Genomic DNA, 27,974 nt, shown 5'->3' on the forward strand with positions numbered 1-27,974 from the left:
GGAGCGATCGCTGGTCTAGTTCTTCAACTCAACGAGACGCGCGATGAGCTCCAAAGCGGCAGCAAAGGGTGTGGCTTCGAATGCAGCTCAATTATGTATGGAGCTCTGACAAAAGAAATGGATCTGAACGCTCTGCTTTCGCCGAGACCTGTAGCTCCTTTCCTGGGTTTGAGCTACAGATCCCTCTTGCAAAGAGTGTTATCGTTCAAATCGCCGGCATGGAACGGTCCATATTATTCCAGATACCAGCACAAGTGTAATTACTCAACATTCGCACTGCTTTTTGGCGCGTTGAAATATACCATTGAAGGCCATGACCTGGATAGTTCTATCCATGTGTAGTTAGGGAACTGCCCAATTTCATCTTGTCGTTGAGAGTTTGTGGCCTGCCAGAATAAAGAGTATTCCTGTCCAACCAGTCGCTGGATGACGTCGCCGAGATATCCGCAACGGGGACGGACGCGACTTTAACTAATACAAAGGATCTGTTGGCTTTATGGAGCAGGTGCTCTCTTTTAGTTCTCACCAAACAAAAACTAACCTGTTCCAAAAGTCGGATGCGGGAAATCGGTTCTCTGTTCTACAGTTATACAAGATATCGAGGAATTCTGTAAGCCTGATTCATCAAGGAATTTTGCCTACTGGTACTTCCAGTTCAGCAATGATAAAACACAGAAGGTGTACAGCATGATCAGGTCTATATTGCGACAATTCATGCCACGAAAACTCCCTGCATCTATGGTCCAACTCTGGGAAGAGCATTGCCATCGGGGCAGTGAGCCACAACAGCAAAAACTGGCAGATATCCTCGACATTGTGTTGGAAACTTCTCAGGGCGGGTTTTTCCTTCTTCTCGATGCTCTGGACGAGTGCCCCTCGACAGATCATGACGAACGGAGCTCGCTCTTGCAATTCCTTGAGGAGCATTTGGGAAGACATCGAGCCAAAATTCACATTCTCGCCACGAGCCGACTAGAGCCAGATATACGCCCAAGGATGGAGCGATATCAAAGCGTGAGTCTGGAGACTGGATTGGAGGAAGATGTGGAAACTTTTGTTCGCGCTCAAGTTGTCCATGGCAAATTGTCAGAATGGGGTGAGTCAGTTAAAAAGCGGACCCTAGAGAAATTGCTTGATATTCCGGAACGGTATGTTCAACTGGGTGCGTTTGGCTGCTTTAGATCAGGATTAAATGTGGCCTTACTCATTCCTGGAGCTGCAACCGCCTCTGGTTTATGCATCGGAAATGGGATTGAAACCAACAGTCGAAACGTTCCACAGGGCGCCAGTCCTATGGAACCAGCTCTGTGTGGACCGCCCAACGCATTGGATATAGCCGCGATACGAGGCTACCTCGAGGTTCTGGAGTTGTTGCTGAATAAAATGGATGAGATACCTCTAAGAGTGACAGAAATCATTCTGGAGTCTATTCGTGTCATCGAGGCCGACAGGGACAATTTGGCAGTCATTTTGGACCTGCTTTGGGACAAGGGTGCTTTGCATGATCAATCAAGAGCATCGCACGCGATCATTGACAAGAGGCTAGTTGAAAGAGCAGCTAGCAATCTGGACTCGGGCCAGATACTCATGGAGCAGCTTCTGGATCGAAAAGAGAAAATGGGCGTCAAGATAACTGAAAACTTGTTATTGGCCGTGATTAGCAATCATGAGCACGGCGAAGAAATCATGGACTTGCTTTTCGATAAGTGTGACCCGGAGATACGTGAAGGAGCAAAGCTTTTGGGCAAATTGTTGGATGTAAGGAAGGGATCTGGTTCGCGCCTTGTATCAGATCAATTGTAAGCACAGTAAGTACGACTAGGCAGTCAGGCTTTGCATTATCCGATTCTTGATGATCTACTAGACTACATTCCATGTCAGAAAGATGGATTGTGCCGGTAGCCTAAATCGCATACCGTCTAGTCGAATGCACTAGGCAGTGCAGCACAGCAACTTGTTGCATCATGGGTGCAAATCCTGGACAGAGCAAGCTCGATAGCTTGATTGCCTCCGTTATGTTTCACACGATAAACATTCACTTCGGGCTCATCTGCCGGAAGTTTGTGTACCTGAGATTTCCTAGTATATGAAGATGAATATTCCATGAATCGAGCGGAATAACCCATGCAATGAGGCAATGAGTCATCTCAGTACTATGCCCATCTTTCCCCTGGGTAATATATAATGATCAAGTCGATCGAGCCAATCATTTGAGTCATTTCAGCTGCCTACTCCCTACCTCGATCTACTATCATCCAATCAGCCTTAGAACAAGATGCCCGGGAAAAGGATTTCCGCGAAAAGGCTGCGCAGGAGCCAGATGCCGGGGAACAAGATGCCCGAGACCGAACAGAAATGTCCGTTCTGTCCGAAGAAATACGTTGACAGAAAAGAGCTTATAGATCACTTAACGTCGTACACAGACATCGTGCGGCTTCCGGCCGATGGATACCACGATGTCTTCAAGATCCCGCCGGTAATTTACCGGCTTTGTGGTCAGACCTACCATCGGGATGAAGAATACAGATACCGATGCTGGACATGCTGCCAGGTCATCAAGGGGAGTCGGCAGTTTACAGTGCATGTTATGTTTCATGAGCACTGCGGATTCAAAATCGGTTTGAAATCGTCATGGATAAGCGGCAAACGCAGTAAGAGTCGTAAATGGACTCTTCCTTTCGACGAGGACACGGTTCTTCGTTATGATGGTCCGTTTGTGTTTCTTGATCTCCCACCTGGTATGTTGTCTCTTTCTGTCTGTCTCACTGCCATTAGCCATGCATACATGTTGATTGGGAGCATCCGACTAACCTGAGCGTATTGATTGAACCCAGAGTTGCGAATCATGGTGTACAGGTATCTTATCTGTTTCGAGGAAGTGAAATTTTCAGAAGATATCCCATACTGGAGAAAAACCAAACGTCGTCGAGATGGGCACTGGTGGCAATATAATCTCTACGACAATTTGCTGGCCATCACGGCCGTAAACCGTCAGATCTACCACGAAGCCCGACGGACATTCTACACGGAGAACAGGTTCTTATTTGAAAATTTCGAAGCCCTCCCTGTTTTTCTGGTCGGAATCGGAGTGCACAACACCAGGCTCTTGCGCTCCGTGTGCTGCAGGACCAAATCGGGACCGGTCAAAGACTACACCGATCTCATTCGGGCATGTGTGAACCAAGCGGCCACCATGGAGAGAAATACGGTAAATGAATATTACTTCGAGGCCCAGCTTGTTGAGGACCTGTATCTGAATCTCCCGGACCCAGACACCCTGAAACCTGCTTTCTTGCCGTATGATAGGTGGAGTGGTTATTATCGCCGGCTGCGTCCGGACAGTCCATCCGTCCCGGATTGCTCGTTTCGAATGCGTTTCGGGCTCAGGGCCACCGTGCGACAGAAGGGCAAAGGTGGAGTAAATGTCGATAAAAACTATCTGGTGGCATTTGAATTATGCAAGCAGAATATGCGAGTGAGGAGGCCTTGACTGAAAAGCAACCGTACAAGCGTTTCAATTAGTCGCATCAGATTGGCACATTGATTTCTCAGCATGGGCTTCTAACGTAGGTTCAAGTTGGACCTAGACGGTCTGTGTTCGTTAATACCTAGCCATAGCCATAGCAATAGCAATAGCCATTCACTCCATGACCTATGTTGTTGTATAAGCCAAGAACAAGTGGGACTCGTTTCGTGGATTCTATACAGGACCCGCGGCAGGAAAGCGCGATGGAGGGGGTAGGGAAGGCCGAGAAGAGCGCACTGCTTACGATGGTAAAGGGGATGCTGGTTTTAGGCCGAATGAAAGACTGACGGCAACGGAAATCGGTGGGTCGGAATAGATGCGGAGATGGGCTTTGCCAGCGCTCAGAAAAGTAGCTGCATAGAGATGCAATGTTTTTAAGGGAAGCAGATACAAATGTTAGAAAGAAAAAAATCATATTAGCACAGCTAACGCTACCTAACGCCGAATTCTAATACAGAAACCATGGGGATCATAAGAGGGGAGTAAGAAAGTAAGGTATAAAGATCAATAAATAAAAGCAAAAGATCGTCAATATGAATATCTCGTCACGTTGAGACATGGGGTAGTGTGCCTGTGTTGGCAGTTTCTCCCTGCTCTCTGGTGGGAGATAAGATGAGATCCCCATATAGATGGTGGATGCTGTGAGGTTCAAAGTGACATAGACGGGGTGTCTGGGCCACTGATTGGTGCTTTTTGCCAAGGGCGGGGCCCCTTGGGTCTGATGCAAGTGTACAAGGAAGTCGTGGAAGTGGTATAAAGACGGCTGATACAGGCAGACTAAACAGCCTGAGCCCGCCGCTTGCCAAAAAAAGTCGCGATTTTCTGGAAGAAGCCCGTTCCCGCAGGCTTCTCGGACTGGGGCTCGTCAAATCGGCTTCTCCATTTGGACATGGTGCTCCTAGTTTTGGTAGACCAGGCGGAATGTAGTCGAGAGTGCGGTCGTTTGGTCGCGGACTCGGGCTCAGTGCTCTGGGCCTGGGCCTGGGCGGTCTGGTTGAGGTCTGTGCATGATTGCATCTTCGCCATAACGGCTTGCTGAAGGTGCACGTTGCGCTGAGATTCCTCCTCGGCGCTCATCACGTGCATGTATCCGTTGCTGTCGATAATGATGCCGGCTTGCTGTTCGGGGGCTGGGACGGTGGTGGTGCCGAGGCCGACCATTGGCGTTGGATCTGTCTGCGTGGTGCACGAGCCGGCGGAGTGAGACCAGCTGCTGGGCTGGTTGTCTGATGCCCGCGCATCAGGCGAGGAGAGGTTCAGCAAGGTCTCAGGGGAAGAAAAGCTAGCCACGCCAGTGGCCATGAGCGTAGCATCCGGGTTGAGGAACACTTCGACGTCATCGGAGACATCTTCGACAGTGTCGAGGGACGGTGACTTGCTGTCGTCGGCGAGAAAGTTCCTCGTGTCCTGGTCTGGTGGTCCCTGGGTGTGGCCGATGGCCGCGACCCCGACCATGGATTGCATCTCCGGCTGCTTGGGACTGCTGACGGACGGGTGGCTGCTTCTTCTCTCCGTGGATGTCGGATCGGGAGGCGCAGAATACGACGTAGTGCATCGTTCCTGACCGGCAGGCGGGTTCGATCCTGCCCCTGAACCTGATGATTTGTCGGATTGAGAGGAGTGCAGCACCCGCATAGTCTGTCGACTGGGCTGCTGCGTCAACCCGACGCCCGAATCATGGATCCCGGCCAGGGCCGCTGCCTCAGGGCCAACATTAGGGCCTGAGTATTTGGACTCAATCTGTGGCTTGGTCGCAGACGATTTATTGGCCGATGTGACTGTGCTCTTCTCCGGGAGCGAACTCATTTGCTTGGTGGCCCGCGAGGGCACACCTCGCTCAACGCGATATACGAGCAGTGAGCAGGCATATCGAATATCTGCCTCCAGCTCACGAGAGATCTTTTGACGATCAATGAATGGCGAAGACAGACGGAAGAGAACGGGAGTATCAACAAAGTCATAGTAGCGAGGCGGTCCTTGCAGGATCGCGAAAGTAGGTTTCTACTCTGGTTAATCCACATGTGACCCAGACAATGGCGTCGTGAATATTTCTCACCTGTGAATGAAATAAGAATGAGAGGGATGCCCGCTTCCTCAAAGTCGAAGTTTTCTTGGAAAGAAGCAGCTCCATGACGTGTGATGGAGATAGTTGGGAGATTGAAGTGAGGGCGTGAAAGAGAGAAAGAAAGGCTTCCCAATAGGAGTGGCGATCAATGGGATCTGGGTCCAAATAATGAGCGGGTCACACTCGAGCTCTGTCCACTGGCCAACTTGAGGTATGTTTCTGGCATATGTTGGTTTCAGACGAACAATGCAACGCAGTTTAGAATCTTTACTGTCAGGAAGCCAGCTCCAACAGGCAAGATACAGTGGGAGACAGGAGGAAAGCCGAAAGGGCAGACAGAATGTGGTTTGTTTTGACTGTCACGGCTCAGGGTGACCGCAGCAATGGGCTGGAATGTGGGGGAGGCTTAAATCGAGAATGACGATGGAATGATCGAGGCCAAAACAAGAAATGTCGCCAAAGAAAGATGACTCGACTTGGTCAGTGACGACGGAGGCAGTCAAGAAGAGGCAGCAGGACCGTCATCAATGGGCAGTCGAATGCGACAGATGCATCTCCCAGGGGCTGACGAGAATCCCGCTCGTATTGTAAGGAGAGACACACAGAGGGACAAAGACGATGAGATGCAGCTGTGGTGGCCCAGTGGAGAAAGAGAGCGAATCACAGTCAGTGCTGGATGGGTGGAGGGTGGAGGGTGGAGGAGCCAAACGAGCGACGATGGAGAAGTGTGAATAGGGGCGCGAAAGGCCGACCAGCAGGGGGAGAAGGAGAAAAAGAAAAAGAAAAGAAAAGCCGGAAGAGACAGAGAAAAAAAAAAAAAAAAAAAAAAAAAAAACAAAAAAAGTCACACGGCGTCACGGGACACAGCAGGTTATTGACGGCCAGAACTTCCAGGCACCGGAGAATTTGCCAACTTGCTTCACTTTTCCCTGAACTGGTCCGAACGACCGACGAGAGATAACAATGAGGGATGAGGATCGGATTACCGTTTCCAGCCGGTGGAAACACCGTTCATGGCAACGATGATCGTGGATCAACGGTCAGTCTGGTGATCCCCAGCCAGGGTCAAGTCGTTGCTCCTCATCCCACCTCGAGACCAGTCAAGACTCCAATTCTCCATATGTATACACCCTACCCACGCTGCCAGATTTTAAAACCCTCGCGGCTGTTACAGCCTCCTCCCACCCAGGATGTGTCACTAAGTTTCAAATGTCTGACTTGATCGCAAGGGGACAGGGATGAATCAAGGGATGGAAAGCGGTTGGCAGAGTGATGCCCGACGTGATAGATCAGATCACCGATCACCCGCCCGCATACGAGAAGACCACCGGTGGACTCCCTGCTTTCCGGGGTAGTTCGATTAGGGCTGGCCATGTGGGGGATAAAAAGATCGACTCGTCGTTCTCGCCAATAAGGGCGCCTTCGACGTCATGGACGCCTCGCAACTGATATATAATCGACGGGGAAAGAGGCATACAAAAAGCGCGTGATATCATCTCGACGAGCCCAGGAACGCGGCACAAGCGTTGCAAATTTCAGGGATTTATTCTCCTCCCGTGTTACATAGCGGCATCCCGACGGCCAGTCAGGGAGTTGGCGAGGGCATCCACATCACACGACGCAGTTATGCAGCCACGCTGCATAGTATCTCAATCTGACCTCTCAGGGATTGTCGCTTTCCTGCATCCATATCCCCTCACCTTCGCGCCCGAATCCTGCAGGGTGATTTAATAACTGCCCCCTTTTCTGCTCCTGCCTTTACTCCGAGTAAAACCTGCTCTCCTTCTCGCCGCCTCTATGCGACTAAGCTGCAGGATGGAGTCAATTAATATACCCTTGTGCGTTCGGAGACATTGGCTGCCCTACCAAGCTACGTTAGTTCATGCATCTCGCAAAGTTTGGCCGCAAGGGTCGAGGTTGCGGTGGTTTCGTTGCTTTTCTACCACCGGGATTTCGACATTGGCGGTCGCGGGTGATCTGGTCGCCCGCTCGGTTAGGAATTACGTTAGTAGTCAAATTATCTTGATTGTTTGAAGTGCAATTAAAATAATAATATTAGCATAGGACTTCTCTCAGACCAAGGAAGGTCCGTCGGCATGATGATTCACTTTGAAGGATTGAACGCAGACAGATCATTTGCTGGCTACGCCCTCCGCAGCGTTGGTCCTACTCTACCGGTCCATGTACCACCTCTGTTAGAATGGACTGTGCCTTTCAATATTATACCGCATACTGCCGGTATGCATCCCTAAATTGAGGATGACGGTCAAAAAACCCCGGCTTCAAGCTCCAATTCCGCAGGTCCTTCAGCGACTGCACGAGCTGTTCCTCGCCTAGGGCCAGCCCGCCCGCGACACACGATAGCTTCGTTTCCAAGAACTCGCCAAGGTCAGCCATGATCGGGTGGATGGGGACCTTGTGGATATGGAAGTCGAGGATCAGTTGGTTGCGGAGCAGCGGCCTGGCACCGCTTTGATTAATAGATTTTTGGGGCGGCTGTGGCTTGAAGTGCACTAATCAGGGCATGAAGCTTATGAGTAAAGGGTGCGGTATCCGGAGTTCTAGGCCTGTTGAGCGGAGCCAACTTGGAACGTTGCTGTAGAATGATTTCTCTTGGTGCACGTACCACTAGAAAAGACGAGTCTAAGCAAACCGAAGGGGAATCCAAACATTGGAGAAGGGGTGGAACACCAAAACGCACCCGTATCAAGGTCGCAACTAGCCAGTATGACGCAAAATACTCTTCGTTCCGTCTGAGTCGGCGCATAGGCTCGAGGTAGTGTTTGAGCTCGAGCGAGAACTGATTCGCTGTGCTATCAAGTACGCAGTCGATAAGTTCTGGCTTGGGGATTTTGGTGTCGTTAATTACAGCCTGCCAGCGGGCACTATCAACCATTGCGTAGAGAAGCTCGTCGTCACGCAGTGTGGGAAATGGAATGTTTGGAATGTTCTTGTGCGGCGCCTGTGCGGAGGGCGATTCGGGATGGATATTATCAAGATCTGGCGTAGTTGGATCGTGCGTTTGTAGGAATCCATGAGCGTGAAGGAGCGCCGAGTCGCAATTGTCGGAGGGCAAGGGCGGTTTTGTATATCCAATATCTGGGAGGATCGTATGGTCCAGCTGCCCCAAGCGCTCCCATGCGGATCTGGAAAGCAAAGGAGAGTAGATATCGCTGGGATTGATGTTGTCTACGGGTGCAGGTGGGAGCTGTCTAGTGCTCGTTTGTGAAGTGTCGTGGGCATTCTCTATCACATCACTCTGTGAAAGCTGGATTAGCGGGTCAACAAAAGGAGCCGCTTCCACAGTTTCTCTTGAATCTTCAAAGCTCAACATCATTTTTGGCCCATTCCCTCGCGTATGTGCATCTCTGTACTGCTGCGATACGCCGTCCCCGGGCCCTGGTTTTTCCAGACTGTCGTCGTTTGCGGGATATGTAGCAGCTCCAACTTTTGGAAGCTCTATACTGATGACATCCGGAAACGAAGGGGCCGGTGACACTGGGTGACTTGACTCTGCTATCATCTTGAGTTGCGACATGGCGAGGTTGATCGACGAATGCAAACTCTTGCAGTTGTTTGAGCTGGTGGGTACCTCTTAACACATTTCTGTCACTACATCAAAGGGCATTTCCCATACCTCAGACTTGAGCCTCTCGTTCTCCGCTACCAAAGTAGCCACCGACTCCGATTGACTACCCTCCTTAATCAACTTGAGCTGGGCCTCAAGTTCATCAATGTATTCGCTTTGCCGCCTGCGATGTTCACGCTGGGCAAGGCGATCGGAGGCTCTTTTATTCTCTCTTCGGTCCTCTGCGGTGCTCAGCGGGGGCTCAGCCTGGGGGCTTTTCGCGGCTAAACGTCGCTGGCCCGGTGGTGCCGATGTCATTGTGGTCTCATTGACTTGCTACCGGGTAAGATGAATAAGAAACAAGAATTCTGATGATATCCTGCTGTGCGGTTCATGTAAACAGAGACGCTGCCTTGAGCCGAACGCGGGATGAGATCTAGACCTTCGAGCTCCTTATGGTCAGGGCGGGGAATATGGGGTATGTAGGGATATCAATTACGAAGATGCGCTAACACTGTACTACTCGGTCTACTACTACCGCACCAAGAAACGGGATGTCTGCCTAGCAACCAATGATTATACCCTGACTAGAGCTCCTGGGGCCAAAGCACATAAACCTCGCTCTACTAGTAGGCGAACGGCGGATGCCATGTCAACAGGGCGAGTCAGAATTACCCCAATCTTTTTGGGATTCTTCTCGTCAAACTCCTCGGCCAGGTAATTGTATCGCGCGAGAGTTCCACAATCTGCGCTTGAACTCGGGTTACTGATCGTAAGCTCGGGGTCGATTCCGGCTTGAGGCAGACTATCGTGGGCCGTCCAATTGTCCTCACTAACCATTCGAATAATTCGCATTGCGCGGACCAGGACGCGACGTCGCATGTGTAGCCAATTGCGCCAGGTCCGATCGTCTTCACGGCTTCATCGAGTTGGGCCTGATTTACGTCGGCGAGGATCACTCCTGCACCGTGATCCGCGAAGGCTTTTGCGATGGAGAACCCGACCCCTGACGGACCCCCAGTGATGAGCACTCGGGAACCGGTAAATTTGGGACCTTTAGGCGAGTCCTGTTTGCCAGTAGACGCCATAATGGATGATTAGAGCGAGAGTATAGAGCTCGCTCACGGAAACAAGAGGGGCTCATTCCCTACTTAGTCGGGTGTTCGATTGCCGGATGGAAAGCAGCCTCTCTCGCAGACTTGGGGCGCTGAACCACGAGCAAGGATGACGAACGTCGGGAGCCTGATGTTCAGAAGCTTCTTCTGTAGGTTTGCGGCCATGTTATCAATTAATCAATCTCAGCTGTTCATCACTGTTTGTGCCACCAACACCCCCAACCATATCCCGAACTTCCGACCAAAGATACCATGGAACAACCCACAGCAGCACGAGTCACGAACGGTCGCTGGAGCGATGAGCAGTCGCTGTACGGTAAACATCCCCTCCATGAAGCGGCTAAGAGACCTTTGAGAATATTGATCGTGGGCGCTGGGCCTCCTGGTATCGCACTCGCTATCAGGCTCAATTCAATGTCACACGTCACCTATCAAGTATTCGAAAAGAACTCCGATGTTGGTGGCACCTGGTTTGATAACCGCTAGCCCGGGGCTGCTTGCAATGTCTCGAGCCATGCGTACCAGTACACCTTTGCCCCGAATCCGAACTGGAGTCATCAGTAAGTGACATCCTCGCCACATCGCATGATAACCTATACGTGACCTGATACGAATTTGGTAGTTTCGCGCCGGCAGGAAATTGGAGAGTATTTCAAGAGCGTTGCAGCCGACTTCGATCTGTATAACCGGATGCAGTTCAATGCACAGGTGACGTCGGCAATCTGGGATAAGACGCAAGGAACGTGGTCGCTGGATGTGTTTGACTCCACAAATGGGACGCACTATACAGTAAAGGGGGACATATTCGTGAACGCAGGTGGCATCCTAAACGCCTGGAAATGGCCAGAGATTCCCGGCCTCGACACTTTCCAGGGGCCTTGCCTCCACACAGATTCATGGGTTTGTTCCTCGCCCAGCACAAAGAAAGCGAATTCTCGCTCTAACATCGCTCTAGGACCCTTCTGTTGATCTCGAAGGCAAGCGGATAGGGGTCATTGGCACCGGCGCAACTGGCGTCCAAGTCGTGCCACAACTCCAGAAGGTTGGGAGATCAGTGACTCTTTTCATGCGAACCCCAAGCTATATTCTCCCCAACGTGGGCTTTGGGATCGAGGCATCGACCTTTAACGAAGAATGCGAGTTACAGTCCTGCATATGAGAAAATGACTGGAATGCGAGAGAAGTACAGACAGCGAAGCACGGAAACAGAGTTTCCGAGACGACCCCGTCGCGTATAAACAATTCCGAAAGACAATTGAGCAGCAGATGAACGGGAATTTTAGTGCCAGTGTTAAGGGCTCCGCTGCTCAGAAAGCGGCTCGTAACGTGTGCTCCTTTTGCCCAGTACCCTCCCAAGATGATAGAGCTCTATCTAACCACTATACAGTGGGCAGAGAAGGCAATGCGGGGAGTAATTGCCTCGAAGGATCTACAAGATAAGCTCGTCCCTGAGTAAGTCGACCCCAATATGGCAGCTCGCAGCAGCGGCGTCTAATATCAATGGCCTGCAGCAGGGAACTCGGCTGTCGCCGTATAACACCAGGCCTCCCGTACCTAAAGGCCATTCAGGAGCAAAACGTTAAGATAGTTCGGTCGCCTATCAAATACATTTCTGAGAAAGGCATCCACACCAGTGATGATAATCTTCATCGTTTGGATGTCCTTGTTTGTGCCACTGATTTCGACACCTCTTTTCGTCCTTGCTATCCAATCATTGGACGGAACCAGGTCAATCTACGCGATCTTTGGAGAGAGCAGACACCGGAGGCTTACATGGGGTTGACAGTCTCTAGTTTCCCCAACTACTTCAGTAACGCGCGAGAACGGAAATGCGTGGTGTACTTCGCTAACACGCTCTAGCCGTCCTTGGCCCCAATTGTCCCATTGCGAACGGATCATTGATCGTATGCCTTGAGTGGAGGCGAGAGTAATCAGCCATGATACTAGGGGGTTATATCGAAACGCAATACCGCACTATGCCTCACAACGGACCGGCCCTGCAAATACCTGGTAAATCTAGACCTGGGTTGACAGACACCATCTTAAGAAGATATGATTGACATTTTAAGCAGATGCCAAACATACGAGTATCTGGTCGCTGCTCTTCGAAAATGAGAAGCATGGCGGCAGTGTTGCGTTCAGCGACTCCTCAACCGTAGGGCGAATCCCCGTCTCCACGGTGAAGCAATATGCCACGACCCTCTCCACTGCCCTGTATGGTACACACGACGTCAGGGCAGGCGATATTGTCTGCATTTTTTCCGAGAACTCAATATGGTACCCCGTTGCAGTGTTTGCAGTCCTTCGACTGGGTGCCATCGTCTCCCCGGCATCCCCGGCATCCCCGGGCTGTACGTCGCAGGAGGCAGCACATATCCTCAACACTGTACGGTCTAAAGTGACGACGGTCACCAACACATCGTTTCAAGCCGTGAATACCTGTTTGCAATTGCCCAAGACACCATGCATGGCACTGTTGGCGCTGACAGTGAACGAGGGAACAAAGCTTAATCTACCCAGTGTGCAAGGCCTCTCCACCATGCTCGCGCCACAGCGGCCAGTTGATCCCTGGGTCATAGGCCCTGTACAGTCGAGTCATGCTCTTCTATGCTTTACCTCTGGCACAACATCGCTACCTAAAGCCGTGAGTCTACCATTTTGTTTAAAACAGGCGGTTGACGCTGAATCGAGCGGTAGACGATGATATCGCATCAGAGCATCAGTGCGCAGCTTTACCAAGTGAGAGCATATACTCGAAGCGACCATCCTAAGATCGTCTTGGGAGTTTTGCCACTTTATCATAGTACGTTGCTGAAGCCCAGTGCAGCATATGATTCATTGACCGTCGCACTAGTCACTGGCGTCGTTCACCTACTACATCTCCCTTTGCTCCTCAACCAAGAAGTCGTCATCATGTCTCGATTCAGTCTATCCGCAATGCTCCAAACGGTTAGGACCTTCAATTTCGAAGAGCTGTGGCTCGTCCTACGTAGGTCTTCCTCTCCTCCCGTCTATCCTACGAAACCGCAGCCCAGCTGACCCCGCTGTAACACGCCAGCAATCCTAATACGCCTCATATCTGATCCATTAGTAAGACCCCGGGACCTCAAAAGCGTCCGACAATTCAATACTGGCGCTGCACCCCTGGGACGCGATACGATCCGCAAGCTAGCCGCGCAATACCCGCACGTCGCCATTCGACAGGCGTGGGGGATGACCGAGTCTTGCAGCTGTTTGACCCTTACGCCAAATGAACAACAGACATATGAGAATGCGCACACGGTGGGAAAGGTAGTTGCGGGGACTATTCTTAAGGTCGTCAGACCTGGGACGGATGAGGAGGTTGATGTGGGGAAGAGTGGCGAGGTATGCGAGCAGTAGCTGTACATCCGTCTTGTTGTGGGCACGGCTAACATGCTTGATTTATGTATAGATTCTTGCCAGGGGTCCGCAGGTGATGATGGGGTATTTTGATGGCATACAGGCCACGAACGCTGCACTTGGCCCGGACAGCTTTCTACGCACTGGAGATATCGGGTACGTGGACGATCGCGGCTGGGTACATATCGAGGATCGACTCAAAGAGATCATAAAAGTATGAGAATTCGCCCTTTCTAGTACGTTGGCCCTAGACTAAAATATCTTCCTGGTCAATGGCGTAGGCGTAGCACCAGCAGAGCTAGAAGATATTCTGATGAGCCACGAAGGTGTACATGATGCAGCAGAGGTAGGCATGGCGGACTCCTACTCAGGTCAAGTACCGAAAGCATATGTGGTCCTCAGGCCGAAATCCAAGCCTTCAGTGGAAAGGACAGGGATGATCCAGATGTATGTGAGGCAGAAATACTCGAAGCCAAAGTGGTTGCATGGGGGTATCGCTTTTGTTGACATGATTCCTAAAAGCAGCTCAGGGAAGATTCTGCGGCGGAAGCTTGGGGATATAGGTGTTATTCTCGATGTACGAGATATTGTTGATGTTATTCCTCGTCTTTAGGTGCTTTTTACCAGTTTACAGCTTGATATGAACTATCCCTGTGGTATACGGTGGTTTCTCGGCCTTTGACAAAGTCCTCACCCTCTCATAGCTGTTAAGGGGCAGCGGTTCTAAGCCAATGTCCCCTCGTAGTTTGGTATATCCTGGACCACATCAAGGCTATGGAAGCTGCGCTACAATATCCACTCAACCATAAGCTTGTTTCAAGCGACTGTCTAGATTGCTTTAGTTTTACGTAAGGAATACTCCTCGCGTACTCGTAGCTGAATCGGGTGGTTCTACTGACTCTAAAACTGACCGGTAGGTGCGAGTCAGAACGCCTTCTAGCGCAAACGAGCCCAAGTCATATTCCATGGGTGCAATGAAAACTTACCATGACATCAGTTTGTTCTATTTCAGTCTTCTGCAATCCACCATATCCAATTTATCTGTCCGTCTCTTTCACCATGGCTCAGACCGTCGAAGCCGCCGCTTCGATCAAAAACAACGAGCAGTGGATGGAAAACGTGAGCACCCGTGCTGAACTTGCCACTGAATACGCCTTATTCGAAAAGAATCTCTCTTTCCCGCAGACCTTGCGGATCTATTGGCGATCAATTGCATGGGTCCTCTATGGACTCGCCGTCGTCTTCGGCTACGGCATTGATGGCGTCGTGGCCTCTAATCTGATTTCAATCCCCGCATTCCGCGAGCGCTATGGCAAACCGTTTGACTCAAGTGGAACGGTCAGCTATATAATTTCTGCGACGTGGATTGCCGTCTTCAACGGGGGTTCGCAGGCAACGGCTGTTCTTGGAGCCTACATCGTAGGCTACCTTGCAGAGAGGATCGGACGCAAGAACACCAATCTGATTTCGTGTATTATCTCGATGGGTGGCATTGCTGCTCAGTATGCGTCCAATGGTCACTGGGCGTGCTCACCGCTGGAAAGGCCATCAACGGTATCCCCCTGGGAATGTGGCTAGTTGTTGGACCTCTGTATGCATCTTGACACGTATCAAGTTAACTGTACTATGATTTAACCTCATTTGACACGTCGGCATTTTCGATGTAGTCGCAACGCTTGACATGAAATGGCGATTTAGAAACCCCGCCTACGACGATTCCTGGACCAGGCATAATTCTATGACTCGCGATAGCTAGTCAGCAACCATGCCCAAAAGTGAATTGAAAGTGTGTACGCAGCAATCTGGAAAAACAACCTGGCGTTCAATTCTACATCCAGAAACCATCAAGGCTTAGATTGCCCGGTAGTAACGATGAGCATACCTCCATGTGATCCAGAATATACCGAAATCCTCCAGGACATTGGGACTCGAATCCGTGAAGCTGAGCCGCTGCGTATAGATGATGCTGCAGGGCGCCGTGCCATGATTGCCAAGCGGTTCACCAATATGAAGCCCCTTTTGTACGACGTCCAAGATGTGGTCCTGAAAGAGTGTTCACTTCCCTTGCCAGACGGCCATGCGATACCAATATGTTACGTTACTTCCAGCCCCTGCAGCCCTCCCCCTCGGACGCCTAAATGCCAGCAGTACTCTACCTACACGGAGGCGGGATGACAATGGGCAGTGCACTGGACTCACGCATCCTGCTCGCCTGGTACGCCACAACCGCGAAAATCCAGATTTTCTCGGTCGAATACCGTCTGGCGCCGGAACACCCTCACCCGCACCCGTCGAGGATTGTTATGCGAGTTTGAAGTGGTTATACCGCGAAGCTACCACTTTCAACATCGATGTCTCTAGAATTGCGCTCATGGGCGAAAGCGCCGGTGGCGGACTCGCTGCAGCCGTCGCCCTACTCGCGCGAGACCGTGGGGAGGTATCACCTCCCCTCGCGAAGCAGATTCTGATCCAGCCTATGCTGGATGATCGCAACACAACCCCCGGGCTATTGAGCACCGACAGGTTTACATGGACATATGAAGATAATTTGACGGGATGGACTGCGCTGCTGGGTTCAACGGTTGGAACAGAAGATGTGCCATGCTATGCTGCGCCTGCTCGAGCAATGGACCTCAGGGATCTGCCACCGGCATACTTAGAGATTGGGGAACTCGACATATTTTATCCAGAGGCAGCTTCATTTGCCTCGCGTCTCAGGGCTGCCAGTGTGCAGGTAGAGTTCCGTCTGTACCCCTGTGTTCCGCATGCTTTCTATTCTATCCTGTCGGGCTCAAAAGCGGCGCATCAAGCGCGAGATAATCAGATAAATGCCCTACGTTCCATCTAGATGTCCCTTGATATTTTTTATTGCAGCACGCCACAGGCCTTGTCGTCTCGCATGGCTTAACTCAGGTAAGCTGAGTTCATTGAAGGCCTGATGAAAGAGTATTAGATCAAGCCACTGGGGCATTCTCAAGCAAAAACATAGTAAACTATCGACTTCCATTTCAGGGCATACATTTCGGGAAAGGAAACTAGTTTTCCAAGCTAAGATCTTTTCAAGTTCGACAGGGAGAGGCAGTTGTTGACAGGTGTGTACGGTATCACCTTTGTCGGATTTCCGATTAGCTGGGCAATGATCAGTTTTTTATAGCCAATTGGCACTTCCCCTCAAGAGAGCCCGGAATAGTTCGGCCAAAAGCAAGACACATCACCCTGTATTCCGCTCCAAGGGGCTTCCTTTGCCCATTTCGACTATTTGTAATGATGTCGAAAAGGATTTAGGTGCAACGGAAATAGCTTTAGATTGAGTGGAAACGAACTTCCGCCTTCATTGATTGGCGATGAGAAATTCCACTCGGTGTGCTTTGCAGCAAAGTTGTCTACCTTACACCGCGTCATCTCACCGGAGAGATTTCCGCCGTTTCAGCTGTATCTTTATCAACTAGCGCGTTTTGATTGTGAGTTTGTACCATATGTTCCAATAAAAAGTTTGCACCAGTGTGTCAATATGACGCATTACGATATTCCCTGCCGCCGTGCTGTTATCGGGATATAAGAGCCTATGTTTGAGCCGAGATTCAGACTGCTCTGCATTGCTCTGCTCTTTCACAAATACCATGTCAGTAATCCTCACATACCCAGAGAAAATAAGGGTGATACTCTTCTTCTAATGTGCTACTCAGACCTTCTAATACCATGGAATACACGTGTATAGAACACGGAAAAGACTTTGGGGGTATGGATACAGCGATCGAGCATTTGCGGCGCTATCATGTTAGCTTTATCAGTCGTGCTGGACGTCTAGGAGCTGCAGATAGTCATGGACACATATGGTATTGCTTTGACTGTAAATCCAAGAACTTAAACGATCATCGAAGCTTTGACTCCAATCGGGCTATGTGGGATCACCTCACAGTGTGTCACGGGTTTATATTGGACTGTCTAGATGCTCTTTGAGAGCAAACTCGACCTTAGTATGAGGTGAAAGGCAATCCTGATTTTTCCCACTGCAGACGAGACTAACCTCTTTTTTGTTAAGTGTCAACAAAAGCTCCGAAGAACCGAACAGTCGTGCTCATGCTTAGCGACGTCAAATGTTGGGCTTTAAGTCGGGAATTTTATGGCGCGGAAAGGGGGATGTCTTTTTCCTTGTGTCTTATTTAGGAGACAGAGTAAACAGTGTTTATTCAATGTATCTCGCTTTCAGTACTTTCAGCTAGCTCTCCTATTAAAGGGAAATTGAACGGAAATTGCAGGGAAGTCGAAGAGAAGTCAAAGCGAAGTTTGAAGTGGGCACTCTAATCTTTCCTCTTGCTTGGCTAAAGTAATTTCGGTGATAGTGGAGACACACATCGTACTGATAATTCGATATATATACCCCTTAATCGAAGAAAATATTCCTATCTTGAGTTGATTCTGCACCTGTAATTCGATTTTGTGGGGGTGCGTAGCAGTTCTTCGCCATAGAGGGTCTGAGCCTGCTGAGATAAGATGATACTTTATATCCATGCAAATGGCCGGTCCCTTTGATGAGGCAAGGTGGTCTAGAACTAAAATCAATCAAATTGTTGGGCGGTTGAGTCGCTCGAAGATAGGGCGAGAAAGACTACGGACTGAAAAGGATGCTCGCCAGGCGAACATTCCACCTGCAATATTCCAATATCGTACTTTTTTGAGACTATCGCTAATATCTATCTATACTGTTGAAGAGGAAAAGATCATTTCTGTTTAGAAAGGTATGGTTGCCCACCACCCCCTATGAGGACTTCTGGTTGATAGAAGAGTGCTGCAGTGGAGGGCTTATCTGATGGAGAGCAGTTGGATGCTTCTTTTACAGCCTTACCGGTTGAATGAGGTGACGAGAGAGGCAGTTGGATGCTCTTCTCTCTGGACTGGCTTAGAATAGTAAAATCACAAAGGTCTGCACCGCTACTTCCCCAGGGTTTAACTGATGCTGGCGGCGCGACGCGGGGAGAGATGGCCCGACAAGCCGCTGCGTGTACTCCGCAGAGCATCATATCGTAGAATCAAGGCTGCAACGAATGCGCCAAGAGTTGGTCGAGTATGCTCGATCGGGTTTACCAGGCGGTGATGTCTTCCACCTCAGCCTCGCCGAATGTGCTGCTCTTGGTTAGCGTGTTCACTCCGTCCGCTGCTTCCACCCCCTCGGCCGGAGCCTTGGCCATGATGTCAGGCAGGACCTCCCGGAAGAATTCCAAGATGTAATGGTTGACCTGCTCGAACTGGAGAAGGAAAGCGTCATGGCCTTCGGGACTCTCAATTCGCTTGAGGCGCGAATCGGGAATGCCCGCCGCAATCTGCTGCTGTTCCTCGAAGGTGAAGAGTCCGTCACTTTCGATTCCCAAGACCAAGACTGGTTGTTGAATCTGCGACAGCGCCTCCTTCACCGGGTCCACTGACGTAGGACTGGCCCGGTGTCGAGATACGTCATGCGTGTCGAGCTTGCGGGTCACCGCAATGTAGCAGTTCGCATCGAATCGCTTGACGAACTTTTCACCCTGGTACCGAAGGTACGACTGTGCAGAGAAGTAGGTCGGCGGCCGTCTCTGGCGCTTAGCGTCGGTCTTGGTGTCCAGGGATTTACTGAAAGTTTTAGTCCCCGAGAACTGCGGGTCCATGAATTCGATCTCGGTGGGTTGCGCCGCGGCCGCCGGCGTGTTGAGTTCGCTCGGGGTGGTCCGACCGCTCTTGTGTCCGTCGTTATGGATGGCCCAGTGCTCGTTGGGCGGACTGGGCTGTCTCACGGTGCCGTTGATGTTCTGCCGCTTGGAAGGATCCGGCACATTGCGGCCGAATCGGGACTCGAACGAATTCCGACTGCGATAGGTGAGAAGGGCCGACATCCGGGCGGCACCCAGACCGGTGATCGGAGGGTCCTCGATCGAATAGTAGCCATCCTCGTATTTCGGGTCACTGTAGATGCTCTGTCGCTGAGCTTCGCCCCAGCTAATGCACCATGCCGAGTGGCGCGGCGACGTCGCGATGGGCACAATCGCCCTCACGTAGTCTTTGCCAAAGAAGGCATACTCGAGAGTCAGCATGCCACCCATGGAGCCACCGACCACGGCGGCGATCTGGCGGATCCCCAAGAAGTCCAGCACGATTTTGTGGATCCTATCCAGGTTAGCTCTGAAAAGCGACCGGAATTGATTAGGGAGTGACGTACTTCACATCGTCCCGGACAGTCGTCAGAGGAAACTCCGGCCCGTAGAGTCCATTTTCGGGGTTGCCATCCTTGTACGTCACGGCACTAGCACTTCCGTACGGACTGCCCAGGCTGTTCAAACAGATCACAAAGAAGCGAGAAGTATCGAAGGCCTGTCCGGGACCTCCCAGCAGAGGGCCCCACCAGTCCGCCACATCCGCGCTGCCACTCAAGGCATGACAAATGACCAGGGCGTTATCGGCCTCCGGGGACAATTGACCGCGCGTCGTGTACGCCACGGGAACATTTTGAAGAGTCACGCCGGATTCCAGTGTGAAGGAGGGGACGACAACATAGTTCTGATCAGTGATGAGACCTGAGTAAGGGTTTTCAGGTTGCGAATCGATTCTCTCTACGGGATTTAGTAGCCGTTCACCAAGCATGCGGGGCACGGGGGGACGGAGCACGGGGCAAGAAGAGGGATACTGACGGAGTTGCGCCGCAGCGCCGTTGGATTGAGAAGCCATTCGAAATTGAGATGGACGATTGAATCAATGGTAATGATAGATGGAAAACAAAAGCGAAGGAGAGACAAAAAGAAGAGGAAAGGAAGTGAATTTAATGAATTGCCATGACTCAGAGACTCAGAGAAGAAAGAGGGAAGAAGCAGTGGAGGCCGATGACTGTGCAGGTTTGGCTGAGCCCAAAGGCGAAGGCGGTGACCCACCCACGCGAATTCGTCATGTCGCGCCAATCAGCAGTCGCCGATCCTCTCCCCTGATTCTGCAGGCTGGCATTTGCTTGGTTTGCTCGGTTTGCTTGGTTTGCTTGGTTTGACTGCTTTATTCCGATTTCCGAAACAGTCATCGTCATCGGCATTATTGTTGTCCATTGACTCCGTAACTACTCCGGTATTCGGTGTATGTACAATGACCTCAATGCGGAGGATGAAAGATATCCCCTCCCTCCGGTCCCTCTCGTGCCTTCTGCAGTCGCTCCGCGGTCGTCTTAAACAGCCGAGGAAGTCGAACCTCCTCGTAGCTTTTCCCTGTCTGAATTATCTCGGCCAGTCGCTTGGCCGACAGCAGCACCACCGGCATGCCATGTCCGTTGAACCCGGCGCAGATATACTGTCCCTGGCGACCGGGGACCTCGCCAACGTGAGGGCAGCTGTCGACGGAGTACCCCATAACTGATCTTCGTTAGCTTGAATGTCATAGTTATCTCGGTCTGATTGCGTCTCGACTTACTCCCTGTCCAAATCTCCTTCACGTAGGCCCCGCTGTTCTGCCATCCTCTGAAGGTCCGCTGCATATAACCGTCGTAGTAGTTTTTGGTCGGCTCGATGAGCGTACTGTCATCGATTACGTTGTACCATTCCGATTTGTCATGCTGAAAGGTGTGTCCAGCACCTCCGACGACGATGCTTCCGTCCGGTCGAGTGGTAAGGTAGCTATCGAACCCCCCGTCGACGGTATTTAGAACATACGAATAGGGGAGGAACGGCGCCTCTTTGCCCTCTGGAAGCGCGATGTGGCAGCAGATCCCGCGACACGGGATGATGCTGGCCGAGTATTCCGGCAGCAAGCCGGCCGTGTACGCGTTGGAGGTGTAGACCACTTTGCCGGCGCGAATCGATCCTCGCGGGGTGCGCACAACATGTCCGGAACCGTCTGGCTCTACAGAGGTCACGGGCGTGTGCGCTTGCACGTTGAGAGCCGGAGAATCAGCGATCTTAGACAGCAATCCCAGAATGAACTTGTACGGCCACAGCGCGCCCGCCGTGTAGGAAAGACAAGCCTTAGCACCTTTGACGCCAGAGACCTGTATCCGATTAGTTCGTTGCTTATTTAGACAATTCCGAACACTAAGGCCTCGGACTCACCCCTTCGGCGTTCTTCTCCGACGTGTAATGGACATCATCGACAAAGTTCAGCCCGTGGGACGCGAGAAGATCAACGGTACTTTTCGCCTTCGTCCCCGCGGCCTCGGTCGAGTAGACATTCATATTCCGAGTGATGTTCAAGTCGCAATCAATGTTCTCTTCGGCCAAGAGATCCTTCAACGCTTTGACGTGGTCGACTTCGAAGTTGGCGACCTCAGCCGCAGCCTCCGCTCCATGTCGCTTCAGATGCGTCGGGATGTGTCCATACAGGTCCGGTCGTAGATGACCGCCTAGATATTAATCGTCAGAAAGAAAGGGCTGTGCACTGATCCCACAAGCACCTACCGTTTCGACCCGTTGCGCCGGCGCATATCTGCCGGGCCTCGAGGATGGTGATGGCTGGATACGACTGGTTGTGCTCGCTCAACAGCTTGGAGAGGTAGTACGCCAGGGTAACGCCCGCGTAACCAGCCCCGACAATCACAATCTCGCTCTGTTCAGGCAGATCCGGCGTTGTCCGCAACTCGTCCAGTTCGTGCAACTCCGTGCGCCAGAAGGGCCGAGTGGCTTTCTCGACGGGGAGCAGCGGGCGAGTCTGGGAGTCCATCTCGGGCAGGGAAATGTGTTGAAAGGTGGATTCGGCGATTCCTTTCATGCTACCTAGGCAAGGTGTTCAAGCCTCGTGTGTCTTGAAGGATGAAGTGGAAGTGTAGACAAGCATGACGTGGTAATCTTGGCCGAGGCTGGAATCCTTCCCCACGTGGATCACATCATCTGGTCCCTGCTGATTCATGTCTCAATTGATTGCTAAGGTACTAGTTGCCTATACTATGGAGTAAACATGCACAACAATGACCCCAATCTAATCCAAATCAATCATGATCAACCTCCGCCAACAACCGATCCGCCGTCTCCCGAAACGCCCCCATCGCTGCCCGCCACAACTCCGGCCCCAGACTGATCCTCGCCACGCCGATGCGTTTCAGCTGCGGCACCGTCAAGAAACCCTCCCCTAGGCCCAGCTTCACGTTAACCCGGCCCCCCAACGCCTCCACCAACGCGCCAACCTCGGCGCCGGACACCCCCCTTCCCCCGGGTCCTCCCCACACAAACACCGTACACGCGCCCGCCTCCAGGAACGCCCGGCCTCGCTCGATCGCATCCTCGATCTTCCCCGTCCCGGCGGGCCCGAGGACGTCCGTCCGCGCATTAATCACGAAATCCGGCACCCCGGCGTCGCTGGCCGCCTGGACCGCCGCGCGGATGCGATTCACGGCCTCAGGCAGCGAGCGCAGCGCACCCGTCGCGTTGTCGACATCTTCGATGTTGCAGCCCACCACGCCCAGCGCGATCAGTTCCCGGATGGTATGCACGACGTCCTCGTAGCCGTCTTGCGCGTCGACGGTCAAGGGCAGGTGCGGAGATGTAGCGGCCACGACGGAGGCGATGATGCGCGCGGAGGCCAGGTTCTGCGAGAGCGTGAGGGACTCGTCCGCGACTCCATGCGAGGCGGCCACGGCGTAGCTGGCCGTCGCGACAGCTTTCGTGGATAAGTGCGAGGCGATGTACAAGGCTGTGGCGCCGTCGTAGATGTTGCTGAGCACGATCGGGTTGCCTGGGGCATGCAGGCTGCGGAAGTAGATGGCGCGGTCGTTTTGGGAAGACATGATGATTTAGGTAGCAAATTGGTTTCAGATAACGAGGCAGGAATGTTATGGAATAGAGCAAACAGAATATTCCAGGATTAGGTAGAGAAGTGGAGCACAATGACTTTATAGCGAAGCATTGAGTCATTTCACAGGGCTGGGTGCGGAGTATACGAAAAACATTGCTCTCAAATTGACCACTCGCGAGGCAGCACTCATCTCCCTTGACTAATTATTATCATCCATCACTGCATCCCCATTTATGTAGTGCAATTATCCATAATAATATTTATTCCCTTCGACATATCTCCCGCTCATGGTATATCTCCCTAAAATAGGGTACACAGATTGCTGCTTACCCCGGATGTTTGGCAGCCTCAGGCACGCAGCCTACGGATGAATTTCTAGCCTTAGTTCACTACATTTCTTTATAATGACGAAATCAAGCTTTACTCGAAGATGCTAATACTTTATAACTGTAGATTAAGACCTACCGGTTGGGAATTTCACTATATGTTCTCTTTCACGTCAACAGAAAATCAACAATAAGTATATGAAAGAGCTCTTCTTTCCCGTAGGCCATACAACCCTCTCTTCTCTCTTCCATTATGGCTCTTCTCCTAGCTGTTCTTTTGATCTCAGACAGATTACATGCTTTCTTTCCCCCTCATAACGACGTATCACGGTGCCCAGTGGACCGGACAACATTCAGTCAGCGGGACTCTACTATCATCACCGATCACAAAGCTATCGAAGAATCACCCATTGTTCCAAATCAGGTGCGGGCATGATGAAATATTGTCTCTGGGCACATTGCAGTGATGAACGTATTGTCGAAGGATCTGACCCCACATAACACTTAGCATTACCGTGCGCGAAGCCGGGAAGCTAATAAAAAAAAAAGTCTTGAGCAGGTAGAGAGTCACGAACTTAAGCGAGAAAACCTTGTCCTCTGCCTTCGTCACGATAATACTCCGGGTTATCGGTACGAGGTAGCTAGGGAGAACCTTGGTTGTGGTGGTGAAAATGGTCATGTTAGGGCTTTGTCTAACTGTCTGACCATGGATCGCGGCTTCAACGGGATGATGACATTTGATATGGGGTTTTGTCGGGTTCAGCTTGTTTATCACTACTTTGCGCTGTATATCATTGTTCTCGCTTACGCTGTTCGAAGTAGATCGCCATCTCTTCAAATGCGGGGTTTAGTTCGATTACTGATAAATAGCGCGGGCAGGCATCGCCCAATACAACTACCTACTTGCACCGTACTACTCTCCTACCTACATTCCCCATAGTCCCGTCCAGCACTTGCAAAATGCCCTCCATCAAACACGTCGTCTTCGACGTCGTAGGAACCTGCTTCACATTCGACGCCTTCTTCTCCGCCATTGAATCCCGCCTCGGGTCGCGACTTCGCGCTCACTGCATCCAACCGCAACTCTTTGGTTACGCCTGGATGGAGGCCGCAGAGCGCGAATACGCCTACCTATCTATGTCGCATCGCTACCAACCCTTCCTCGCCATCTTCGGTGCCATATTCTACCGCACGCTTGGGTTCGCCGGGATCTCCGACCCGCGGGCCTTCGCGTCGGACGAAGACAAGGAGTTTCTAATTCAGAATTATCATCAGTTGCAACCGCGCAAGGGCGTCGACCACGCAATCCAGAGCTTGCGGGAGGCCGGGTTCACCGTGTGGTGCTTCACGACGGGAGATGTCAGTCGGGTGAGGGGTTACTTTCTAAGCAGTGGCATTGATATGCCCGTGGAGAATTTCGTGTCGTGTGATAAGGGTCGGGTGGCGAAGCCGGCGTTAGAGGCGTACCAGGAGGTGATGGGCAATTTTGATCAGTCTGAGGTGCTGTGGTTCGCGGCGGCGCATATGTGGGATGTTTCGGCGGCGAAGGCTGCAGGGTGAGTTCTCGTCTTTTGTTGTGGCTGATTTGTTGGTTGTGATATACTAAAGCTATCTATCTACTGGTAGGTTCCGAGGTGCGTATTGCACGGCCTGGGAGAAGGAGTCATGCGCGGAGATCTTTGGTGAGATGGACGTTACGGCGGACTCGTTGCCCGAGTTGGCGGCGCAAATTATCTCTGCGTCGTAGAATGTAGGTATCAGATAGGCGGGGTGTCTCGAGATCTATCTGTCGATGTGTGTATGATCCGAGATCTCTCGCTTCTGTGTTTGTTGTAAGTATGTGAAGCTAGATTGAACAGACATGGTGTAAGCATTGCATATGTCTCATAATGCTGCGATATTATACCTGACCGTGTAACATCGAACAAAGATGCCCTCTACCTAGAGTCTAGACAAAGAGAGCAACGGCACGTGGAAGCCAAACCCGATCAGGCTGGTCTAACCGCATGCAGACTGATTATTAACACCAGTTCCTCCCATGACACGCTAAACCCAAACAGGCCAAAGCCACAGACACGCTAACCGCAGCCGGACTAGCGCACTACATCATTTCCGTCGAGGAAAGACTTGGGCTCCTCCGACCGCAGGGGCATCGCATCGCGAACAATGACCGTCTCGATCCCCGCTTAACTCCCCATACAACACCTCAATATTTCTCCTATATGGTCCCACGCCTCAATATCGCGCATTAATTTTTCGCAATGACCGACTACTCGAAATGGAAAGTGACCGATTTGAAGGCCGAGCTGAAGCGGCGCGGCATTCCGCAGACCGGCCTCCGAGTCAAACAGAACTTCATTGACAGGCTGCTGGAGGAGGATGCGAAAGGCGAAAGTGAGCCCGTGAGTGAGGCGCCTGTTGACGCGGAAGATACGTCTCAGGAGGACGCACAACCGGTCGAACCTCAGCAAGAAGCACCGGAACCCACAGCGGACGACACGACCGAGTCCCACGATCACAAACCTGAAGAATCTCTGCAGGAACCGCTACAACAAGAGGAGGCCCATTACCAGAATGGCGAGCCACCAGCTGAGGAAAAACCTGCCGAAGAGACTCCAGCTGTCGATCAACCCGCCGAGCAGCCGCCACAAGCTCCTGAAGCTCCTGAAGCTCAGGCCCCTCCAGCTCAAGCTCCCCAAGAAGATGAACGAGAAGCTTCGGCGCACCCGGTTGAGCAGGCTCCCGGGAGTACTGATGCCAAGCAGCCAGCCGCAGAGGAAGAAACACAGCAGCCCAAGGCTACCGAAGCTGTCGCGTTAGCCGTCCCTCAGATCTCGGAGGCGAACACGGGGTTGTCTACACCTCTAGCTCCCGAGGAAGTTCTAGAGGATCGTCGCAAGCGCAAACGCCGCAGCCAAAGCCCCATTCCTACCCCCGAAGCGCTCGCGCACAAAAAGGCGAAGGCGGAAAATGAAGAAACTAAAGTCACCCTACCGGAAGACAAGGACTCGATGGATGTCGACGAGGGCGCCCAGCAGGACGAAGGCGTTCCCGAATCGCAAGAGGCAGCCGAGAAAGGTGCCGACGCCGAGCCTGAACAGAAACCCTCGCCAGACCAACATGAAGCCCAAGACGGAAAGCCCAACGAGCCTGTCCCCGAAGATACTCCCACTAAAAAAGATGCCCCGGCGAAACAAGATGTTCGCTTCAAAGGCCTTTTCGCCGCCCCGGAGGCCGAACCCCGCGCAGCATCACCTCCCCCGGAGGATGCAATGGACGACGACACGGTTGAGCCGGCGAAGCATGTGGCCACCCCGGCACTTTATGTAGATGGCCTCATGCGCCCGCTCCAGCCGAACGCTCTCAAAAGTCACCTACTCACCCTGGCATCCCCTCCCGGTGGCTCCCAGGATCCCGACATGATCACGGATTTCTACCTCGACTCGATCAAAACGCACTGCTTTGTAAGCTTCGTCAGTGTCTCTGCAGCTTCCCGCGTTCGCGCCGCTCTTCACAACACCGTTTGGCCCAACGAACGCAACCGCAAAACTCTCTTTGTGGATTTCATCCCTGAGAACAAGCTGCAGGAATGGGTCGATCTCGAGGAAGGATCGCGACGACGCGGCGGCCCTCCACCCCGGTGGGAAGTGAAGTATGACCGAACGGATGACGGCGTCGAGGCAGTCCTAGAGGAGATCGATCCCCGAAGCGCTGCTCCCCAAGCCCCACGCGGTCGCGAACAGGCCGAATTCTCTCGCCCTCCGCCTTCAGGACCTCGTGCAGAGATGGGCGATCCTAGTCGACGTCCGAGCGGTCACAGCGAAGCCGACAGCAAGCCTCGGCCTGGGCAGGGCTTCAAACCGCTCGATGATCTTTTCATGTCCACAACTACGAAACCTAAACTCTACTATCTCCCCGTTCCGCGATCAGTAGCCGACCGCCGTTTAGACCGATTCGACGATCTTCTTCGAAAGGGCTCGTTTCCGCGTCGCGGAGGGGACGAACCCCGGCGCATCACCTTCGAGGATGGAGACTTGTTCGTTGATCACGGTCCAGACTTCCCACCCCGAGGTGGCCGCGGTCGAGGCGGTCGCGGACGGGGACGAGGTCGTGGATTTGGCGATTCATGGAGAGACGATCGACGCGGCCGATATCATTGATGTCTATCTGTACCTTTATTTATGTATCCTTAACCTTTCTTTCTTTCCTCTTTTCTATCTACGTCCTTTCCCTCCAACTCGACACTTAGAGTATAGGAGAATTG

General features: G+C 52.0%; 9 protein-coding genes across 9 annotated transcripts; 4 read left to right on the forward strand and 5 right to left on the reverse strand.

The window, feature by feature from the left end:
* Window positions 1–738: 738 nt before the first annotated feature.
* KD926_008525 (uncharacterized protein) lies at window positions 739–3,490 on the forward strand (the record flags this gene model as incomplete). Its single annotated transcript, XM_053101258.1, has 4 exons — window positions 739–1,799; window positions 2,314–2,357; window positions 2,424–2,738; window positions 2,835–3,490. 4 exons carry the CDS (start codon window positions 739–741, stop codon window positions 3,488–3,490), a joined length of 2,076 nt encoding a protein of 691 aa, XP_052955182.1.
* Window positions 3,491–4,303: 813 nt separating this feature from the next.
* On the reverse strand, window positions 4,304–5,657 carry KD926_008526 (uncharacterized protein; the record flags this gene model as incomplete). Its single annotated transcript, XM_053101259.1, has 2 exons — window positions 4,304–5,527; window positions 5,583–5,657. 2 exons carry the CDS (start codon window positions 5,655–5,657, stop codon window positions 4,304–4,306), a joined length of 1,299 nt encoding a protein of 432 aa, XP_052955183.1.
* Window positions 5,658–7,811: 2,154 nt separating this feature from the next.
* Window positions 7,812–10,247, reverse strand: KD926_008527 (uncharacterized protein; the record flags this gene model as incomplete). Its single annotated transcript, XM_053101261.1, has 5 exons — window positions 7,812–8,087; window positions 8,293–9,183; window positions 9,229–9,495; window positions 9,748–9,964; window positions 10,024–10,247. 5 exons carry the CDS (start codon window positions 10,245–10,247, stop codon window positions 7,812–7,814), a joined length of 1,875 nt encoding a protein of 624 aa, XP_052955184.1.
* Window positions 10,248–10,728: 481 nt separating this feature from the next.
* Window positions 10,729–16,503, forward strand: KD926_008528 (uncharacterized protein; the record flags this gene model as incomplete). Its single annotated transcript, XM_053101262.1, has 14 exons — window positions 10,729–10,834; window positions 10,897–11,174; window positions 11,230–11,414; window positions 11,468–11,600; window positions 11,662–11,726; window positions 11,786–12,084; window positions 12,347–12,918; window positions 12,972–13,077; window positions 13,129–13,263; window positions 13,366–13,640; window positions 13,708–13,869; window positions 14,724–15,171; window positions 15,553–15,708; window positions 15,764–16,503. 14 exons carry the CDS (start codon window positions 10,729–10,731, stop codon window positions 16,501–16,503), a joined length of 3,660 nt encoding a protein of 1,219 aa, XP_052955185.1.
* A 2,233-nt stretch (window positions 16,504–18,736) lies between these two features.
* met2 (homoserine O-acetyltransferase) lies at window positions 18,737–20,351 on the reverse strand (the record flags this gene model as incomplete). Its single annotated transcript, XM_053101263.1, has 2 exons — window positions 18,737–19,793; window positions 19,846–20,351. The coding sequence occupies 2 exons, from the start codon at window positions 20,349–20,351 to the stop codon at window positions 18,737–18,739; spliced, it is 1,563 nt and encodes a 520-aa protein (XP_052955186.1).
* A 408-nt stretch (window positions 20,352–20,759) lies between these two features.
* Window positions 20,760–22,364, reverse strand: KD926_008530 (NAD(P)/FAD-dependent oxidoreductase; the record flags this gene model as incomplete). Its single annotated transcript, XM_053101264.1, has 4 exons — window positions 20,760–21,016; window positions 21,075–21,648; window positions 21,710–21,999; window positions 22,055–22,364. The coding sequence occupies 4 exons, from the start codon at window positions 22,362–22,364 to the stop codon at window positions 20,760–20,762; spliced, it is 1,431 nt and encodes a 476-aa protein (XP_052955187.1).
* Window positions 22,365–22,581: 217 nt separating this feature from the next.
* KD926_008531 (isocitrate lyase/PEP mutase family protein) lies at window positions 22,582–23,376 on the reverse strand (the record flags this gene model as incomplete). Its single annotated transcript, XM_053101265.1, has 1 exon — window positions 22,582–23,376. The coding sequence occupies one exon, from the start codon at window positions 23,374–23,376 to the stop codon at window positions 22,582–22,584; it is 795 nt and encodes a 264-aa protein (XP_052955188.1).
* Window positions 23,377–24,670: 1,294 nt separating this feature from the next.
* On the forward strand, window positions 24,671–25,457 carry KD926_008532 (putative 2-haloalkanoic acid dehalogenase; the record flags this gene model as incomplete). The annotated part of the gene is made up of 2 exons (XM_053101266.1): window positions 24,671–25,266; window positions 25,337–25,457. 2 exons carry the CDS (start codon window positions 24,671–24,673, stop codon window positions 25,455–25,457), a joined length of 717 nt encoding a protein of 238 aa, XP_052955189.1.
* A 514-nt stretch (window positions 25,458–25,971) lies between these two features.
* KD926_008533 (SAP domain protein) lies at window positions 25,972–27,870 on the forward strand (the record flags this gene model as incomplete). The annotated part of the gene is made up of 1 exon (XM_053101267.1): window positions 25,972–27,870. One exon carries the CDS (start codon window positions 25,972–25,974, stop codon window positions 27,868–27,870), a length of 1,899 nt encoding a protein of 632 aa, XP_052955190.1.
* Between the last annotated feature and the right edge of the window lie 104 nt (window positions 27,871–27,974).

This window comes from Aspergillus affinis (assembly GCF_023601865.1).
Source record: "Aspergillus affinis strain CMG 70 chromosome Unknown NODE_56_length_205077_cov_90_699902, whole genome shotgun sequence".
Lineage (NCBI taxonomy): Eukaryota > Fungi > Ascomycota > Eurotiomycetes > Eurotiales > Aspergillaceae > Aspergillus > Aspergillus affinis.